Genomic DNA, 22,369 nt, shown 5'->3' with positions numbered 1-22,369 from the left:
ACTCCAAAACCTAGATTTGGAGATCCAGAGTTGGAGTTACTCACTAAGACAAAGAAAGAACACTCAAATCTGTCCCAGTAGTTTTCCTTTTAAGCCTGTAGTGGTCAGTGGAGAATATTGCTTGCTCAGATGTACACTTAATCTAACTGAAATGTTGTGTGTTCAATCCTCTAATAGAAAAGTAGTTATCTGCATTTGTGACAAGCCCATGTCCACATATATATTGGAGGTTGGGGTTGTTCTCTGCAGTCACACAGAATGCAGAACATTCTTCAAAAAGTGGCTCCTGAGTCCTTTGATGGTAGAGTTTTAATAAGGCAAGAGCCCACCTCATCCATCTTGCCTGTTTCTCTAGAAAGGACCCTGGCTTCCAAGCATGCAGTACCTTGGAAGCTGTTTGAATTTGTTATTTCTCTAGCAAGCCCAAGGTGGGGAGAGGACTACTTTCAGAGATAGAGTAACATCAGTAAGTTATTTATGGTTTTTTTAAATAAATTTTAACATTTTTAATCTCTGCAGACTTATTTATGAACATCTTAAACACTGAGAGATAAAGGATCACTTTTCTTCACTTGAAGAAATTTTTTTTTTTCTGCCACCTAAGAAAAGAGGAGTAAGGAGGGGAAAATGCTTAATTGTTTCCATCACCCAAGTTAAAATGAGGTATATGAATACCAAGTCTACTTCAATACTGTTGTGTTTTGATATATCTGACCTTCTGATACCCTCAGTTACTTCCTCTGCTCAAGGTATGAGGTCTTTCTTCCTTTCTCTCTCTGTATGTGAGTCATATGATTGTGTATACTATTCATTCATCATCAGGCAAAACTTAGTATACCTCATTTGGATGTTCATCACATTTTATAACTGATCTCACTCTGTAGAACTGTAAATCTTAAAAAATGAGTTATTGAGAAAAAAGAAACAAACACTTATGGGCTTGGGAGATGGCTCAGTGATTAAGAGTGCTTGCTTGTAAAGCCTGCCTTCCCAGGTTTAATTCATTAGCCACCTACATAAACTCAGCCAGCCATAATTTTATAGCAGCAAGAGATACTGGCACATATTCATACACAAATAAATAAATAAGCCTTTAAAAAATACTGTTGAGCTGGCTCAGTAATTAAAATAGCCTGCTTTCAAAGCCTGCTACCCTGTTGTGAACATTGAAAGTTGTCTGAATAATGATTCTGTGTCTCGGATTTTGTTGTTTTTGTATATATGCAGTGCACTTTTTTCTCCTTTCTGTTAATGTACCTGATGTTAAATCCTACCTCCCATGAGAAATCAGCTGTGATCTGAATCCTACTGTGATCTGAATCATACTTTTTCTGGTAGACCTGGGACTGCTTTTTCTTTGATATTGGAAGATAAATAAGTAAAAATAGGTAAATTGAAATAGTCGTAGACATAACTGAAAGGTATCCAGTTCCATTTTTCAGTAATGATAAATAATGAAAAATGTCCCTTTGAGATTTTGCAGTGTCCTTGTGTGATGGGTTACGTATTTTGTTCCAGAAATGGGAACATAAATGCTGTTCCTTTTTTCTCCAATTTAATATTAGTGATGGCCACAGATGCTGTTTTTGACCAGAAGAACACTGGAGTCAAATTTGTTTTAATGCATATTTGTACCACAATTAAAAAATAAGTCTGAGGAGAAAAAGGAAAAACATAGTATAATCACACAAACATAAATTCTTTTCTCTACTTTCCTGTCTCCACTTACCTAGCAAGGGTACTTTGGGGCTCTTCTGAATCACCTCATATTTACTCTGAAAGTCACATCTGGGTGTTAGTGAATGTTTCATTCCTCCTGGACACATTGGCCCATTTGATTGATGTTTTAGTATCTTCCCCCAGAGCTGGCTGTTTCTTTTAATTTCAAAAACTGTTCTATAGTAATACAGGTCATGACTGGTTTCTGACCTAGATCCTGGGTGCCAACAAAATTAAGTGCCTGCCATAAGCCATAGATACATGCTGGCTTTCAGCCTATTGACAAAAAATGGCACACTGTAATAGTCAATAATATACAAATGATTGTCTGGCTCATATTCATTTGTACATGGAGGAAGGACACTGAGACAGCTAAAAAATTAAATTACATAATTCAATTAAACTTCCTTTCTTGGAGTACTCTTTTATCCCCATTCCTCTTACTGACAGTATCCATAGCAGGCCTTACTCCAATGCAGTTAGGCTGGTTAAGTAATACTAAGCCAAACAAATATATATTGGACTTTTTTTTTGTTGCATTTCGTCTTAATGATCTTTAAGTAAGATGCCAAGTTCTCTAGGTACAACTGCAGGTCTTCAAATGATGTAGGTAAAGCTCTTTACTAAGCACATTACAACTAAGGTGAATGACCTTAATTTTCATAGGACTTCAGGGTCTCCAGATAAGTCACTGCCTTGTCTGCTTACATATTGCCTTGTAAGGAAAAAGTAGTTAACATTTCCAGACATTTCCTGGAGTGTTGTTGAGGAGACTGGGATAAAGTAGTTTCTTGCTCAGAAACAATGACATAACATACAAGATGCAACTCTACTTCTGTGTTTCACCTTTCACCATTCACCGACCTCTTCATTTCTCTGATAATTAATGTGCTAACAATTACTAACACTGGCTAAATGTCCATTATATAGCATTTCATATCTTGCCTTATTTCTATTGATCTGACTGAATATACACAACTGGCTGCAGGGCAAATTATTTCCTTTTTCACCTGGAAGTTTATAGATGCTACGTAGGCTGGGGAATCTTGCCTAAGATCACACAGTTTGTAAGAGAGACTCCAGTCTGCCTCTTAATAATAGATAGCAGGAGGAACAATATTTTGTTCTTCCAGTACAACTTAGTATAAATCTGTTTCTTGTTGTGTCTGGCATCTTTTCTAAGTAAAGTAAAGGAATTAAGCCTCCTCTAACATATAAGTTCTATGTTCTAGTCAGAGAACTGTCAAATAAAAGCAGGGTCCAGCATCTGTTGTTGGACACTAATACCATGTAGTGTATTATCAGTTTTTACTCAATACCACATCCCAACAGGCTCAACTAAGTCTGTGTACTAAGAAAAATAATACAGGAATTAAATTGTTTCACATGATCACCTAGCCTTCATCCTCATATCAACATCTTTGTGATTTTTTTCACACAGAGGCTTTGGTTGTCCAAAGGAGATCAACTCATTAAATGATACAAAGATAATCCTCATTTCTTGGCTTCTCTTTATAAATTATCCATATAAAATATTGACTTTTGGGCTGGAGAGATGACTTAGTAATCAAGGTATTGGCTGCAAAACCGAGGGATCCCGGTTCAATTCCCCAGAACCCACGTAAACCAGATGCACAATGTGGCATATGAGTCTGGAGTTTGTTTGCAACAGCTGAAGGTCCCAGCATGCCCATTGTCTCTCTATCTACCTCCCTCTCTTTCAAATAAATAAATAAAATTAATACAATAAAAAACTGTTGACTTTTCTCTAAAAATGCATAAAGCATTTATATAAAGCATTGTTCTGTCTAGGACTAACAATTCTAGTCCAAATTCTGTTATAAAGCAATGGATTTCATGATTGTAATGACAGAAATTTATTTTTTTCTAAATATGCCAATTAATGAGTTGAAGGATAATAACAAGATGTCATTCATATCATCTAGGCACTTGATACAGTATCAATGCAATGCATATATCCTGGTTATATTAACATGTGTTTTTAGGTTATATTTAAATCTGTCAACAATGATTAGATCATAAAATGTGAATAAGCAATACAGAAAGTGAACAGAAATGTATAAAAATAATAAACATATAATATATAAATGTATAATAGGGTTAGGTTTATATAAAAATATAAATAAATATATGTAATATATAAAGTAGTCAAGATATGTTACCATTTTTCATCTGTGCTTCACTCATTTATATCCTAATAAGTTCATGTCCAAAGCCAGTGAGGATGAAAAACTTGGGCAACTCCTATGATGCTTATGAAAATTTCCTCATCCTTGTGAGAGTGATTGAGCAGTGTGTGCTTTGCTCTTAGGACAATACTGTGATGGTTTGATTCGGATGTCCCCCATATACTTAGGTATTCTGGATGCTAGGTCCCCAGCTGATGGCAACTGGAAATTAAAACCTGGCGGTGGTATATTGTTGGGGGAGGACTGGTGGGTTTTATAGCCAGTTTCCCCTTGCCAGTATTTGGCACATTCACCTGTTGCTATGGTCTACCTTATGTTAGCCAGGGGGTGATGTCCACCCTGTGCTCATGCCATTGTTTATTGTTTCCCTTGCCACCATCGAGCTTCCCCTTGAGACTGTAAGCCAAAATAAACCTTTTTTTTTTTTTTCCTCACAAGCTTCTCTTGGTTGGGTGATTTCTACCAGCATTGTGAACATGATTACAACAATTACATTGCAAAGTATAAGAGTTTCCTTCCAGATTCATTCATTTTTTTTATTTGTTCATCAAGCTTAAATTGGGACTTTGATTTATTCAGCCACTTTGGGAATAAATGATGAACACTATGCTCACATGGGTGTAGTCTAGAGGAAGGTGCAACAGTGCATATAAACAACTAAAGATTAGCACTGCGTATTGGAAAAAGCCAAAGTCAAGCAATGTAGCCTACCTGGAATTCACAAAGTTCAGGTGGGGCTTCACATACATGTATCAGCTAAACTGAACCTAAAAGTTGTGGTGGGAATTAAGCAAATGGTAGGGAAATTAATATAATGGACTCAAGGAAAGCACATGTGCAGGCTATGTGTATGTAGAGTCCAAGAAGAATTGAAAGACAGCCCTTATAGTTTTTAAATGATGAAGGTATAACAGGCATTGATCAGAGATATTTGCATGAACCTGATCAAAAAAGCCTGGTCAGTCATTGGAAATTAAGAATAATATCCAAAAGATGAACACACTGCATGACAGAAGGATGTGGTTGAATTTATTTTTGGATAGTTCATGTATTGAATTTGATGACAGGCCAACAAGAATGGCAGCAAAGAGGACAAAGTGTAGTAATTGAAGAGAATTATGGTAGTTACCAGGAAAAGTATAGTTAAGGTATGGATGAAGAGCTGGTATTGAGTTTAAAAGATGCTTAGGAGATGGAATCGGCAGAGGTTAGTGTTGAGTCAAATGCAAGAATAAACAACAACCAGGTTCTCCCTGAAAGAACATAGTGAATACTAGAGTTTGCTGTTTTACAGAATATGGGCAAAGGCAAGAGGCTAAGGGGAGAGGCAGTAAGTTCTTTACAATGGTTGAGAGTTGCTCTGAACTCTAGTTAAATACCCCTAAAGAAAAAAAATTCATGTACATAATTTAAGTTCCAGAGATAAAACTGAAGTGAAGGTATAAACTAGGGTATGATCCAGGTAGATTATAGGTGGAGAGTTATATCAATCTGAAGCTAAAATCTGAATATAACTAAAGAAATGCTAGCAACTTCTCATATAATCATTAATAATTACACTTATAGAAGTTAAGAATATTATGATAAAATGAGAACATATAATATATATGTGTCTCCATGTACAAAGAGAAACCCATCTATAAACATATGGAATGTATCAATTTTTTATGTTATTGGGAAAATTATAGGCAATAGACAGTAATTTAGGGTGGGTGTTTTATTGTTGTTATTTTGTTTTGTGGTTAGGGGTTAGGCTAGCCCAGAACCTGCTAGTCCTGGGTATGTAAGTGCCTGGGTGAAAGTCAAGCACTGCGACCCCAGCCTGAGTATTGCTTATAACATATACTTATGCTTTTGTGTAACTTAGTGTCTTATAATAGGTAATGATTTTCACTACAACACATATCAAATGATAACTATTCTTTACTGAGTTTTGTATGATTTTACTAGCATGTTTTAAAGTCATGATTATCCTTAAAGGAATTTTATGATGTTGTTTCTGAGTAAAACTTGTTATTTTTATCAGTTTTAAACATAATAATTTTGTGTTACACCAATGCAAAGCATCATTATGTGCTAGAGAAATACCTGGTTAAGGTGTCAAGAGAAAGGTTTTTACTCAGAGTCTGTACCTTACAACTGTTTGCCAAGTTTCCTAAACCCTGAGGGCTTATATAAGATAAAATAAGGCAATTTTCCAATTTTAATCTAAGGAGAACTCCCACTTTGTCTGCGTCTACATGGCATACCAAAAGACCTACTTAGTCATTTATCAGTCAATTCAGACCAAATTTAAATTTCAAGATATATGACTAAATTGTCAGTCAGATTTTAAAAGATGTTGCCTACCATCTCATGGATGTGTGCTCATTTCAAAGTGAATTTAGTGTTTGTTCCCTCTGTTTTAGCATAAAAGAGTGAAATCCCTACTATGTCAGTATGTCAAGCACAAAACAAAAAGCTCTTCTGGAAAGGTAATTTTTCAACAATAAAAATATGAGAATAGTGTTTGATTGTGTGTTTTCTGCCATTCAAAGTGGAATTAAAACAACCATTTCTCCATCACTGTGTATGGCCTCTCTCTTAACAACTGTCAGTTACAAATAAAATGTGATCATATTTTGGAAGCAAAGCCTCCCCACATCCCACTAGATTTTCAGGTGAAGTTGAGTAGTGGCTTGCATTGATACAAAGATGTGTCTGCTCTTGGGAAGGAGATGAAACTACTTATAAATCCCACACATCTATTCTCAACAAAATATTACCCTGTTTCACATACTTAAAATAATAATTTGTTTTTATTCTTTCCTTCAAAGCCATGTTTATGTTATCATTTATTTATGTATGTTACAATTTCTAAATACTAAATACTGCTAGTATATGTGTCACTGTGCTATGATTATTTGTTTATATTTTTGTATGTGAGGCCATTGTGGGAAGTAACTAGGTCTTGATTTGAATTCAGAGGACCTAGAACACTGTCTTATTTTAGTGGACATACCCACTGATGCCTATTTAAGAAATATATTAGTGAATAAATTCAGGTAAATTGTGATAACTTGGGAATTATGAATTTGTTTTTATAAACTCTGCTGAAATTTGAATATTTTTAGGTCCTAATAAATAGCGCTTGCTGATTTCTTTGAATGTGTTGTAAGTGTTGCTTACCTCCTTTCATCCTGCAGAATTTAAGATATGCACAATGAAATAATTTCATATGTTAACAATATGCAGCACTAGCATGGGTGACACAGGACATTTCTACTTTTTACTTTTTTTTTTTAGTTAGAGGAGAAAGCAGAGTTACTTCTGAGTTAAAACTGAAAATAAAATTTAAAACAATTCTTCTATTGGGGCCTAAGGAAGAGTCTGCACTATAAATTGCATTAAATATTTAGTAAAGAACATTCCAGCTGTTGTTTTGTATTAAATAGGTACAATGCATCCATTATCTAATTAAGTAACCATATGGAGACAAGTCACATTTACATAAACCAAAAATGATAAATCAGCCCTACTGTGTTATATTTTGGATTATGTAACATGATGTGATTTTTCTAATTTGGCTTTCTGCTCCTCATTTATTATTGAAGTCCAAATATGTTTGCCACTCATGAACAGAACTTAAAGAACTATTTCTAAGGTGATATATTCCATTTAAATATTGCAGAAAGAGACTCTGTGAAACCTCTTATGTTTAATTACTATTTGCATAGGAGAGCCAATAGTTTTAGGATCTGGTCCATGTGAACACCATGTGCTTTATACACTGCTTCTCAGACACCCATGAGTTGTGGGGTGTTATAACCACTCAATACATGTGTGTGGAAAAATGCCTTAGTGTATTTCCAGAATTCTTGACATAAAAGAATTTTGCTTTCTAAGGCTAAGGGTCCATTGCGGAAAAGGTGGCAGAAAGAATGAAAGAGCCAAAGGAAGAGTAGGACTTACAATGCACTTTTCCAGGCACAAAATGGCCTGAATATCCATGACCTCACAGTGCCTGACACTACCTACACAAGACCATCACAATAGGAGGAAAAGATGATGACATTAAAAATAAAAGAGAGACTGATTCACAGGGGGAGAGGATATGGTGGAGAGTAGAGTCGTGAGAGGAATCGGGGGAAGGGAATTACCATGGCTTATTCTATATAATTATGGAAGTTATCAATAAAAAAATAAAAAATAATTTTGCTGATGTATATACAAATAACAAACACAAATAGCAGTTCATATCATGAGGACTCTGAAATGAAATAGAGAATTCTTATAACATAGTTCAAATATAAATATTAGAATAGTAAGTATGATTTGAAAACAAGGGAATCAAATTTTGTTTTTTCTTTTCATGCTGTTATTTATAATGATGGTAGTAGCAGTGGCAAACAGTATTTATGGGACGTTTGACCATTTACTATAATATTTCTTACATATATTATCTTTTTGCATCATAGAACATATTTAGGTCATTGTGGTAGTTTAAATGTAAAATGTCCTCCCATGGCCTCATTAATATGTTGAATTCTTAGTCCCCAGCTGGTGGCAGTTTGGATGATGGAGACTTACTGGAGGAGGTGTGTCACCAGGGGCAAACATTGAGGTTTATTAACTCATTTTTTCAGTGCTAGATAGCTCCCAGCTCCCTTGCTTTTTGCTTCCCACCTGCCTTTCCCTTCCATGATAAAGCTTTTCCTACAAACTGTAAGCAGAAATAACCTTTCTCCTCACTTCATTTGATTCTGTTCAGATGTTTTGTCCCAGCAATAAGAAGGCAACTGCTATCATGTATTTTTGTGGATGACAAAAATAGATCCTCATAGCTAAGTGATTCATCCAAGATCAAAGTGAACCCAGACAAAGTCAGATAATTTGATTCTAAAGTTATTATTTTTTTCTACCAGATTTAGTGAGTCTTTGCTTTGTAGTGGATGCTCTAATTGTACTTGGAAATATGTATATGTGGGGCTGGGGAGATGGCTTAGCAGTTAAGGTGCTTGCCTGCAAAGCCTAAGGGCCCAGATTTGATTCCCCAGTACCCACATACAACAGATGCACAAAGCGGTGCATGCATCTGTAGGTCATTTGCCATGGCTGGAGGCCCTAATGTGCCCATTCTCTCCCTCTCTGTAAATTTCCAGGTTTCTTCATTTGCTCAAACTCTTTCCTTATGTGCAGAGGGCATCAGAATTTATGAAGTGCAGTTTGGAGCTCTGGAATTTTATATGAAAGAAGGTCCACCTGTATCAGTGAGGAATGTTTCTTGTACAAATAAAAAAGATATGACCCAGTAGCTTTTAAAAACCATCATTTCTTATTGAGGTTGCATGTCTGCTGGTGAATGCAGATTTGAGTTCCTTTTTTTGCCCTACCTAAGGCCTTTCTTGTGAAGTAGGGCACAAAGGGGAAGGAATGGTAGGAACTAAACATTTAATCGGGGAAATCAAATTTACAGAAGCTCCATTTATGACTCTGGCTAGACCAGTGTCTTACCATGCAAGATTTCAAGGGTGGCAACTGAGTTGTGTGTTTTTTCTAGCATTTCCACAAATGTGATTTAAAGGAAGTTAGTTGGCTGGCATTTGTTATCAGCATTTGTCACACTTTTGCAGAAATATGAAGTGGTGGAAAATGTATTGGGATTGCAAGTAGATTTGCCTTGAAATTAAAAAAAAAAAAACATTGCTGTAGTCACCCATAAAACTATTTACTAAAGTAAATGACTTCTATACTTCCAAAGAATGGAATATCACTGTATATGCCCCTAAAATAGTGCCCGATTCCTTCCCTTTCTGTTTGGCCTCATTTCTTCTATCCCCTTCCCTAAAGAATCTATTGGTAAGTTGCAGGACTCAGTTCCAAACCACTAGTAAGACTAAGCAAGGGGTCAGCTAAGGGTTTGAGGAGGAATGTGTCATAGAAGTAGCTCTCCTTCTGGAGAGACAACTATCTGGCATATCCAGCCTTCTACTGGAGGAAGCCCACATCCAGGACCTTCCTGACCCAAGGGTGAGGAGGTGAGGAAGTGGAGGAAGAAGTGTGTAGAGGTTTGTGTTGGAGAGGCAGACAGACTCAGACCCCACTCCCAACTCTCTAGTATAAAGAAGGACATATCTCATACCTCACTGCTATGTCCCTCATTCATTTAATGGAAAGATGGAAAGAAACTTAACGAATATTTACCTATCATCTCTCTCACTGTCACACCACTGATTGAATTGTCTTATTTCTCATGTTAATGGATCTTGCCCATTAAAAAAAATCATGAAATTATTTGGACAATGCTTCAATAATAATTGGAGGGTTGGGTGTCGTGGCACTCTTGGGAAGCAAAGGTAGGAGGGTCAAGTTCAAGGCCAGCCTAAGAATACATAGTGAATTCCAGGTCATCCTGGGCTAGAGTGAGACTCTGTCTCAAATATAAAAGAAAAAAAAAATTAATCGGATATTCTAGCTTCTTTTTTTCTCTCCTCTAAATAGATCAATTGATTCTTTTTTTCCTCATTTTGTTTTAAGTTTAAACTTTATTAGATTAAGAAAAACACAGAGAAGATATTATGAAGAGCTCCTGCCCAAGAGAAGGCAGGAGGGGGTAAAGCCCACCTAGAGGCCCAAATTGGGGTCATTTATAGGTTCTGAATGAAGGCTGAGCTAACCCACCATGACACCAAATTTTGAGACATGCAGATACTCATACATGCCATGCCATATTCTATCCTAAAAAGGCTCTTAACACCTGCGATATATACACATTATATATTCTGAGTGATCTTATTGTGATTTTATGAAATAAACTATTTCTTCTTCCTTATTGAATACTTAAAGATTTTTTTAAATTGACTTCTATTAGATATGGACATACTTAGTATGTAAACAACACATGTTGGAACCATCATTTCCCTCATCCCTGTCCCTTTTTCAAAGAGGCCCTCCTTGTTGGGGATGCAGTTAAACCCCATGGGGATGTTGGCCATGCACTGTGGGGGCAGAAGTCTGTTATGGGGGAGAGGCAATGTCTCTGTTTATAATGACCCAACTTGTGGCTCTAATAATTGTTCTGCCCCCACTTCTGCTAAACTCTCTGACCCATGTTGGGTGCCATTTAAGTCTACTTCAGTGATCGGTTCTTAGGAGCCTCTGGATCTCTGGTTTGGTAGGTGTTGAGTGTCCTCAGTGTCTGTCTCCTTCACCTTTGTGCTGATATCAGATTCACGGAGAAAGCAGCACTCTTTCTCATTTCCTCAGTTCCTCTGTGGTTTCAGCTGGGGCTGGGGTGAAGTGCACTGTGTTGTTTCCCCCCTCAGGTCTTGCTCCAATCTAAAAAAAAAAAAAAAAAAGAAGAAGAAGAAGAAGCAGACTCTCCAATGGGGAGTGAAGTCAGCACGGGTTAAATGGGATGACCATTAGTAATTTAGAGAGAATTTAAAGGGTGTAGATACTCTTATAGCTCAAGATTTAGTGGGAGCTTGACATTGGAAAGCAAAATTGTTATCTGGATATGATTTTGACTTGTTTCCCAGTTCCAGATATTGGTTATTTTACACTGAGCAGATCTGTTAGCCAATCCAAGAGTAGTTGGTTACCCACCATGGCTGTGTTCCACTATTGCATGTGACATCATGTCAGGTTGTTTGCTTCTGAGTCACTTAGACTTTGAATTGCTGGGACAGATGTTGGCCATTTTCCCCCAGTAGCTCATGTAGCGCCTTCCAGCACTAGATGGACTATCTGGGGACTGGCTTTCTTCCAGATTCCAACAAGGTCTCTCAATGTTTCTAACAGTGTATAGTATCTTCAACAGTAGGGTCTTACTATTAATCTCTGGTGGATTATCAAGTGCTCTGACAGAAGTCTGTCTTGCTTGTTTTGGGAGACCTTGTAGCTCTCTCTGATCAACAGTTAGTTGTGGATGTTAACTGAGTCCTGGTACAAGGAACCATAGGCCAGCACCAAGGGAAAATAAAACAGAAAAAGACAGAAAAAAAGAGAAACAGGAGAAATTGAAGGTTAGGTTTCATCTCACCCTCTCCAGGGGCCTTTGATTCAGGTGCTCCCCCTAATCATGTAAAGATTTTTTTGATATTCCCAATTGCTTACATATGAGCTAACTCTTCCTTTTTGAATGTATTTGCAAAGCTTATAGTGGCTTAAACTGTTTGTTATATGAGCCTATATATTTTTTTCTCTTAAATTGGTATTTTTAACAGAAAAATATCTTGTTTAGGACAACCAAATCATTATTATGTATAATTCATTGCAGTGCAAACATTGCACATGTGTTCCTAGTGGTAAGGAGTCATTTTCAATACTTACTTTCTTCTATTAACTTCCTTATACAAAGTACTTGATTTTGTTTACTGTTTTGTTTTTGTTGTTGTTTTGTTTTGTTTTGTTTTTTCCCAAGGTAGAGTCTCACTCTAGCACAGGCTGTCCTAGGATTCACTCTGTGGTCTCAGGGTGGCCTCCAACTCATGATGGTCCACCTACCTCTGCCTCCTGAGATCTGAAATTAAAGGTGTGTTCCACCACGCCTGGCTTTTCTATACACAAAGAACTTCCTGAAGTCCATGGTACCTTCTACCTTTTTTATTTTAATATTTGCGAATACCTTATAAAAATTCTTAAAACAGAACATTACCCGTACAATTAATGAATTAGTTTCCTTGGACAATGTTTAATGGTTTTGTTTGCTGACTCACCTGTGAATAACAGTAAGAAATTCAGTTCAAAATTGACCATGTGCAGAGACAGGGTAGGCCACAGAAGATCCCCCTGTCCCCGCCGCTGCAGGTATGCTCCTGGGGACTGGATACGATGGAGGAATAGTTATTCTAGAAGCTGCCATTCACTGTATTCAGTTTAGTCCTTAAAAATCCTTTTGGCCTCAAACCTGCTTCACAGAAGACTTGATTTTGGTATTCAAACTTTAACTTTATTTGTTCTTTCTGTGGAAAGCCTTTGAACGCCACACATTCCTCTCCTCTTGGCCATCTCCCATTTACTTAGCACTTACATCTTTCTGAACTTCATTTTATTGTAGTTTTCTGAGGCTTAAATCTTTAGTAAATGCAATGACAAAGCCAGAAAACAGGTTTTACTGTCACTTTTCCCTTTTTGTAATGCTTCATTGGTTCTAAACCTAAAGTGAAGTGAACCATACCCATTCCTTCCCTTTGAACAGATGCCACCCATATTACTAAGTGTGGTGCCCAGAGGCATCTTAATGATTTATTTTAATTATCAGCATGGGTAGTCCAATACTTAGTCTATGATGGTGAAGCATTGGTGGTACTGAGAGCGGATCAAACAAAAGTGGAATGAACTTCAATTTCTTTTGAAGGGATGTTGAATTGACAAAATATTAAAAGTAATATGCCAATCTGCCATTTCATAGATAAAGAAAGCAGACAATTTTAACTTCGAGGACCTACTGTGTATAACTGAATACCCTCCACCATTATTTGCACATATGAAAGAGCCACATAAAATCTCTATCTTTTTTTCCCCAATGTTTGAAGCAGGTTGTTATCCTCATTGAACAGTATAAGGTACCCACCCAGCAGAGTGAATTTGAGATTCAGCACAACAAATATTTATCTCTATTCTTTCCTCAGATATTCATATTGAAACACATAGTACAAATTCTCCTTTTTTAAAGATTTTATTTATTTATTTGAGAGAGAGAGAGAGAATGAACATGCCAGGGCCTCCAGCCACTGCAGACAAACTCCAGACACACACACACCCCTGTGCATCTAGCTAACATAGGTCCTGGGGAATCAAGCCTCGTATCAGAGTCCTTAGGCTTCACAGGCAAGTGCTTAATTGCTAAGCTATCTCTCCAGCCCACAAGTTCTCATTTTTATCATTTTCATTGATTCAACACTGTGAAGGTATGGCCACCTGGATGTTCCATATTATGTCAATGCAGCTTCTAGAACAGTTCCCTCTAAGCAGGTCAGGCAAACATGCTGCATTAGCATGCAGTGCTCCTGCCCAGAATCTCAGAGCTGATATGAATTTAGCATTATACTCTGTTTGGAAATCCTTCTGTGTTCTGACATCATCTTCACTTTTCCAGGAACCAACAGTGGTGAAGTTCTTCCTGATACCATCCCATCTGCTCCAGGGACACTGCCTCACTTCATAGAGGAGCCGGATGATGCATACATCATCAAGAGCAACCCTATTGCACTCAGGTGCAAAGCAAGACCAGCCATGCAGATATTCTTCAAATGTAATGGCGAGTGGGTCCATCAGAATGAGCATGTCTCAGAGGAGAGTCTAGATGAAAGCTCAGGTAAGCAGTACTTACTTCCCGATATTCTCATCTTGTTATTTAGATATGTAGGAAACATCAGAATCCACCATCAATTACTTCCTGTGATGGAGGTCATTGTTGTATCATCTGTATTAGTCAGGGTAATTTAGAGGAAGAGAACTGATTGAATTAATTGATTTAAAGAGGAAATTTATTAGACTAGTTTATAGCAGTCCAACAATGGCTATTTTCAGGCATCAGAGTTAAGAAACCCGGTAGCTGCTCAGTCTACATGGCTGGATATCTCTGCAGTCCCCATCCAGCAATGAAGGCTTGAAGGCATCCTAGAGAAACACTCGTCTTCAGTCCTTGCTAGAAGGCTGAGGAAACTTGATTCTAATGCCCATGGAAGATGGCTGAACAGAACAGCTGCACATACAGGTAAAGGCACTCACCATCAAGTAGCACAGGCAGTCATGGGGCAGGGGCAGGAAGAGGGTTGTTTCTTCTCAGAACTTTCTTACATATATATAGCCCAGTGGGAGGACCACTCACTCGGAGGAAGGAATTGCTCCTTCAATCAATCCTAAGTGGAAGCAACCTTGGAGACCTACCCAACAGGAATGTCTGTGTAGATTCCTAATCCAATTGAGTTGACCATAGAATTTAACCATTACATCATCCTTCAGTGACCTGACAGCTCCCATCATAGTAGTCTAGTTCAATGTTATCCAGAAGCATTTTCATGCTTGATATAACTTTCAGTACTTAACATTGCATAAATGATAATAATCCCAGTAGAAATTAAACCAGACAGTTGCTGTTTTCATTTTCTGAATTCTAACTAATTTTGAGACAAGTATTAAATCTTTCATCAAAAACTCTTTAAGCAGCATAATTTCAATTACTCCAATCTCTCCTCCTGAGTAGTATTTTTATGTACTTTACTCTCCACACTTGGTGATTTCTGATTTCTCTTGAAGTTGTTCTGATTGTTGTATGCTGACAGATCCCAAATCAAATCACCATATTCTAGTGTATGAATTTGGGGACCATATTTATTAGTTTGGCTCATTTTGCTCATAACTGATGATGAGAATTACGACCATACTAGCTAAGGTTTTCTTTTTCTTTTGTCTTTTTTTTTTTTTTTTGAGGTCTTAGGAATGTGGGAGACTTTCTCTAGGCAGAGATTATCTCAGTACACTACTGGAGTAAATGGAACACTTACTGCCTTCTTATGGATATGAAGATTGAGGCACAATGATGTATGCTAAATTCTTGTGTTGGGTTTCAGTGCAAAATCTTTTAACTCAAATTTTCAAAAATTTTAAATATTTATATTTAATATGTATCAGAAATAGCATATTATTTTGATGTTTGGTTTCTCAAACCAGATTGAATATAGTTTCATCCTAAAATATTGATTTTTGTTAGTTGTGAGTTGGTCAGTTTACTTCATATTAGATTTTGAGTAAGTCAGAAAATAGAATATAACTAGAAAACTTCAATCAAGATCATAGTAATATCTATATACTTATAGTAGCCAGTTTTCTATACTTTTTACAGTATTTAAGGATAAAGATATAAATGGCCTTCACATATACTGAAAGTGGCAAAGTAATTATACCAAGAAATGCACTACAAATTAAGTTAAAGTGTTTCAAGAGAGGCATATAGTGCTGGGGAGGACTACTAGAAAAACATTCATCCTGGAAGGCACTGTAGAAATGATGGCACTTGAAAGGGACCTTGATGACTATAATACTCAAATAGGCATAACTGACACTGCATTCAATGGAAGGCAGAAGCATCTCTATGGTCTAAAGTTGGCTACCATTTATCAATGAAAGAAAGCTTTCATATGTGTTCAGCAAGAATTTAGTTTGATTAAAATACAAAATTATTATAGAAGAATAGCATCTGATAGCTAGGAAATTTAATTAATGGTGTTGGTAGACTCACCCCCTACCAGTGCTGATGAACCTATACTTTGGAGGTGGTGACTACAACTGTGCCTAGCAGAATTAATCTGTCAGAAGGGCTTAGAAAGGCAAGGAGAAGCAGGAATGGGCAAGTTTGGAGACTTGTATAACATGGATAAGAAAAGTGAGTTCTGATGGAAGAATAAGGTAGTTTAATAAATATTAACCTGGGACTTCTTATTAATAGGACTCCAGAAATAATTGGATAAATAAATGAAGTAAGACAAAGGAATAAAAACTAACCTTTTACCAGATGGGTGGTACAATTAATACAAATCATTATATTAACCAGGAGAAAAGTTCTGGGGAAGTAATTTGGATAAGATCCATTTGAAGTGCTTATAGGGTTTAATGAAGAGATACAGATGTGAAATGTGGCAGAGTTCAGATATAAACAAGTATATGTGGCAATTACCAGTATAAATGAAGAAGGTGTAGAGTTGGAGGAGTTGTCAAGACATGAAAGCTACTATGGAAAGGAAAAGCCTTTTGTGGTTTCAGTCTTCATGAGCCAGTGAGGGGAAGTTCCTTGTCAAACAAAGAAGTAACTAGGATATACTGAGTTCCAAAGCAAAATAACAACAACAACAACAACAATAATAATAATAATAATTTATATATAGTTCAAGATGACCTTTGATAATACTCTCACTGCCTATGAAGAACACAGAACTAAACTGCATGTGTGTATGCATGCGTGCACATGTACACACACAGTGCTCATTATTAAACAGTTCTGAATGAACTTGGTATTGTAGTAAGGATGCAAAAATCTCAAAAGGTTGAGAACACCTAAAGCTGTGTTTTCTAGGACAGAAGACAGAAGTACAAGGAAGGATTAAAAAGTGCTTGTCTTGGAGGTCTGTTTCATCAGACCACAGAATTCCTAGTTGAATCCTGGGGCCTGGATGTAGAGATGAGATGGAAGCTTAGTGACCCTCTAACATCTCCAATTTATATTTAAAATTCCAAAATCAAAGGGATATGAGTAGTTCATGGCCTAGCTGTTTCTAGAAACAGATCTTAGGTTGGCTTCATGTACAGTCTTCAACACTACTTTTCCCTACATACTGATATATTCTCCTTTCCAATCAAAACATCTGTGAGTTCCATTTATGATATGAGATTCCATACATAGGTCATCATTATTCATCACAAATCTGTTTAGAAATTTAAATTTTTTTGACAGCTTCCATAATTGTGAACCATATCCCGTGGTAATTCCCCCACTTGTCCCTTTGAAACTCCACTGTCCATCATATCCCCTCCCCATCTCAGTCATAATTTCTTTTATTTTGATGTCATCATCTTTTCATCCTATTGTTATGGTCTTGTGTAGATAGTGTCAGGCACTTCAAGGTCATGGATATGCAGGTCATTTTGTGTCTGAAGGAGCATGTCATAAGGAGTCCTACCCTTCCTTTGGCTCTTACATTCTTTCCACCACCTCTTCCTCAATGGACTGTGAGCCTTGGAAGTTGTGATATAGATGTTTCAGTGCTAAGCACTCCTCTCTCACTTCTTCTTAACACTATGGTGCCTTTTGAGTCATCCCAAGGTCACTATCATCTGAAAAGAGAAGTTTCTCTAACCATAAGTGAGAATACCATTAATATATAGATATGAACATTAAGAGAAGTGCTTAGCAGGAAGTTTGGTGAACATAGTATGTACATTTAGCCAGACCACAGCAGATGTTACATTCCTTGGTCTCATGACTACCCCTGTTGTAGGTTTTCAGTATCAGGGTATCAGTGTCAAACCCAATTAGAGGGCAGTGATTTCCCCCATAACAGACATGCCACTATTGTACCCATTGGTTCATTTGGCCTCCCTGGCCAAATTTAAGGCTTGCAGTGTGAACTGTTGTGTATCTCAACTGGTTATTTCATTCTCTCCCTTTGAACTGCTTATGGCATAGCTTTTCCAACTTTTTATCAGCTGGTCTGCATGGAAATAGGTTTTCAGCTCAGCTTCAGCAAGAATTCTCAATGACCTTGCAGCTGAAGTATGTGGAGTCTTCATTAATAGGGTCTTACAATCTACTCCTGGTGGGAAAACAAGCCTCGGCAATGGCCTGTAATGTTTTGGGGGCATCAGTAACCTCTCTGACCAACAACTTACTGGAAGGCATCTCATTCTTGGCATTGAAGTTTTTTTCTAATAATAATCTATGGCTTCTGGGTATTCCATTGTCTAAAAATGTAGAATTCCATATGACTTATTTATATACTCTAGGATTTTGATTAGCCCTCCCTCCACCTTTCCTTTACTCAATCTCTTCCCCTGTCCTAACTTAGGCTTTTTCACCCCTGTTAATCTGTTTTTCCACCTATATGTATATACAATACCATCCTATTAAATCCTCCCCACCTCCCTTTCTTTTCCCACTGTGTCCCTTTTCTAGCTTACTAGCCTCTACTACTGAGTTTTATTCCTACTCACATAAAAGTCCAATAATTTGTACCTTGGATCAATATATGACAGGGAACATGTGACATTTGTCTTTCTGGGCCTGTGGTACCTCACTAAGGTATATCACTAAGTATAATCTTTTCAGATCCATAAATTTTCCTGTAAATTTCATAATTTCATTTTTCTTAACCACTGAGTAGAACTCCATTGTATAAATGTGCTACATCATCATTATCCACTCATCAGTTGAGGGACATCTAGGCTGGTTGCATTTCCTAGCTATTGTGAATAGAGCAGCAATAAACATGGCTGAGCAAGTGTCTCTAAGATAGTGAGACAAGTCCTTAAGAAATAAGCCTAGGAGTAGGATAGCTAGATCATATGGTAAATCTATTGTTAGCTACCTTCACACTGATTTCCATAATGGCTGAATCAGATTGCATTCCCACTAAAACTGTAGAAGGGTTCCTCTTTTTCTGCATCTTCTCCAGCATTTATTGTCATTCATTTTCAATATGGTAGCCATTCCAGCAGGGGTGAGATAGAATCTCAACATAGTTTTAATTTGCATTTCCCTTATGGCTAGGGATGTATATGCCATCTGTATTTCTTATTTTGAGAACTCTCTACTTAGTTCCATAACCTCCCCCCCCCCTTTTTTTTTTGGTTTTTTGAGGTAGGGTCTTACTCTAACCCAGGCTGACCTGGAATTCACTATGGAGTCTCAGGGTGGCTTCGAACTCATGGCAATCCTCCTACCACTGCCTCCCAAGTGCTGGGATTAAAGGCGTGCACCTCCATGTCCAGCTCCATAACCCATTTGTTAAGAGAGTTATTATATTTCTTATTGTTTAGTATTATGAGTTCTTTAGATGTTATGGATATTAATCCTCTGTCAGGTGGATATCTGGCAAAGATTTTCTCCCATTCTGTAGGTTGCCTCTTCTCTATTCACAGTGTCTTTTGTTTTACATAAACTTTGTAATTGTATGAGGTCCCAGCGACTGATCTGTGGCTTTATTTCCTAAGCAATTAGGTTTATATTCAGAAAGTCTTGAGACTTCCGGTTAAGATGGTGGCGTAGGTACCACGCCAAAGCAGCCTAGGGGGGAAAAAAGACCAAAAAAACTCAGCAAAATACACACTTTTACTAAAAAGTGAGGTATATAGGAAATTGAAATGGCAGCGGAGAAGTAGAAGAGATCCAGAGCATCCAAAGCCCGCCCAGGCCAGCAAAAGTGGCTCTGGCAGTTCCGCCAACCGCAGTGGCGGCAGCGCAACAGAAAGCGGCCAGACTCGGCTCCAGCTGCAGGAAAAGCCAGCTGCAGGGATTTTCCACTCCCACTGGTGCTCTCTGCAACTCAGGAAATGTGAAGGGAGAGTGGCAGTGAGCAATGGAGGAAGAGACAACAAGGTAGAAGAACACGTGGAACAGTGAGAGAACCAGAGCAGCTGCGGCTCCCTCCCCTCCCCCACCACCTGAGCCCAGCTCCAGCCAACAGAGCAGTGGTCCCGGGACCCAGCCACGCCAACTTGAGCCAACAGCAGGACTGAAGCAGGAGCAGAGTTCGGCAGCAACATCAGTGGCTCTGGCACCAGAAACAGCAGACCCAGCAGTAGCAGCTCCAGTCGCAGCAGCAGTGGCAGACCCAGCAGCAGACCCAGGAGCGGCAGCAGTGGCAGATCCCGCAGCAACAGCTTTAGTGGCAGCAGCAGCAGTGGACACAGTAGCAGCAGCTTCAGCAGAGGTGGTGGCTCCAGCAGTGGCAGCTACAACAGCAGTAGCAGAGGCAGCAGCAGCAGTGAACTCAGCAGCAGCGGCTACGGACCCAGCAGCGGCAGCTTGAGCAGCAGCAGTTCCAGCAGCAGGGGTGCTGATCTTCAGGGCCACACTTGCCAGGCTCGGTTTGCCCCACAGGAAAAGCCAGTGCCCAGCTCCAGAAATCAGAACAGCAGCCCGATGACCCAGGCAGCAACTTGACTGACACCAAAATCATCCAAGGTAACTGGGATTGCACCAGGGAAGGGTCTCACTGGTCACAAGCTGACTTGGATCCCTCAACAGACCAGAAATCTTAACCTCTTTGTTGATAGAGGATCTGTTTGTTATAATAACTACTCTTGCATACATACTTGGGGCTGTTTTTGATTGAATGTGTATAGTGTTTAGTTAAATTTTAGAATCTACCTGGGTTTTATTCCACTCGGCCTGCTTGAATACTCCCATAGCAGGGAAACTCAACCCCTAGGAACACCTTTGTAGATACTCTGAGAGTCTTAAGAGCTACACCTAACACCTTAAGCTCCTACCCTGAAAATATATAACATCCAATCAATTGATACAGCTAGGAATACCCAGCTAGCTAGAAAATCCAAGCATTAACTTAATCCAAGATGCAAAAATATATACATTATAACACAAGAAACACTAAAAAGCAAGACAATATAAATCCACCTAAAAGTATTAATGCATCAGAAATGTCCTCCAGTGAGAATGAGTTAGAGGAAATGCCTGAGAAAGAGTTCAAAAGAATGATTATAAATATGTTCAAAGAGGTCAAAGAACAAATCAAAAGAATCAAAGAAGAAATCAAAGAGAAATTCTTTGCCAAGACCAATATGATGAACTGTTTCCCTACATTTTCCTCTATCAGTTTCAGACTTTTGGGTCTGATATTAAGGTCTGTGATCCATTTGGACTTAAATCTTGTGTATGAGAGATAAGGGTCTATTTTCATACTTCTGCAGATATATATCCAGCTTTCCCAGAACCATTTGCTGAAGAGGCTGTCTTTTCTACAACGAGTCATTTTTTGTTTGTTTGTTTTCTGTTTTTAGCATTTTTGTCAAAGATCAGTTGGCTGTAGCTACCCAGACTTACATCTGGGTCATTTTCTGTTCTGTTGATCAACATATCTACTTTTGTGCCAGTGCCATGCTGTTTTTGTTACTATGTCTCTGTAATACTGGTTAAGATCAAGGATGGTGATACCAGCAGCCTTATTTTTGTTGCTCAAAATATTTTTAGATATCCAAGATTTTTGTGCTTCCAAAAGAATTTTTGGATTATTTTTTCTCCTTCTGTGAAGAATGCCAAAAATTCTTCTGTGAAGAATTTTGATGGGGATTTCATTAAATGTATATAATGCTTTTTGTAAGATTGATATTTTCACAATATTGATTCTTCCAATCCAGTAATAAGGGATGTCTTTCCATTTCCTAGTGTCTTCTGCAATTTCTGTTTTGAGTGTTTTAAAGTTTTCATTGAAGAGATCATTTCCTTCCTTAGCTAGGTTTATTTTAAGGTACTAATTTTATCCTTTGTATGTTAGTTGTTATCATTTAGGAAGGCTACTGATTTCTATATGCTTGTTTTGTATCCTGCTACATTGCTATCAGTGTTTAACAGCTTTAAAAATTTGCTGGTAGAGTCTTTAGGGTCCTTTATGTATAAATCATATCTGCAAATAATGATAACTTGCTCTTTTCCTTTCCAATTTGCGTCCCCTTTATGTGTGTCTCTTACCTTATTGCTATGGCTAAGACTTCAAGTACTATATTAAATAAAAGCAGGGACAGTGAATACCCCTGCCATGTACCTGAGTGTGGAAAGGCCAGAAGATTTTCTCCATTTAGTATTATGTTGGCTGTAGGTTTGTCATAAATAGCCTTTATTATGTTGAGATATGTTCCTTCTATTCCCAGTTTCTGTAGGACTTTTATCATGAAGGGATGTTGGATTTTATCAAATGCTTTTTCTGCATCTAATGAGATGATAA

The 22,369-nt window shown here is 37.8% G+C and overlaps 1 protein-coding gene across 1 annotated transcript in view; it reads left to right on the top strand.

Moving 5' to 3' along the window:
* Positions 1-22,369, top strand: part of Unc5d (unc-5 netrin receptor D) — a 673,473-nt gene that overhangs the window by 334,359 nt on the left and 316,745 nt on the right. Inside the window, exon 2 of the mRNA XM_045159517.1 lies at positions 14,011-14,229. Within this exon, the coding sequence (XP_045015452.1) occupies positions 14,011-14,229 (219 nt within the window). The remainder of the gene's footprint in view (positions 1-14,010; positions 14,230-22,369) is intronic.

This window comes from Jaculus jaculus, chromosome 9, assembly GCF_020740685.1.
Source record: "Jaculus jaculus isolate mJacJac1 chromosome 9, mJacJac1.mat.Y.cur, whole genome shotgun sequence".
NCBI lineage: Eukaryota > Metazoa > Chordata > Mammalia > Rodentia > Dipodidae > Jaculus > Jaculus jaculus.
Note: the sequence above shows the minus strand (reverse complement) of the source record. Positions and strands in the feature narration are given on the sequence as shown.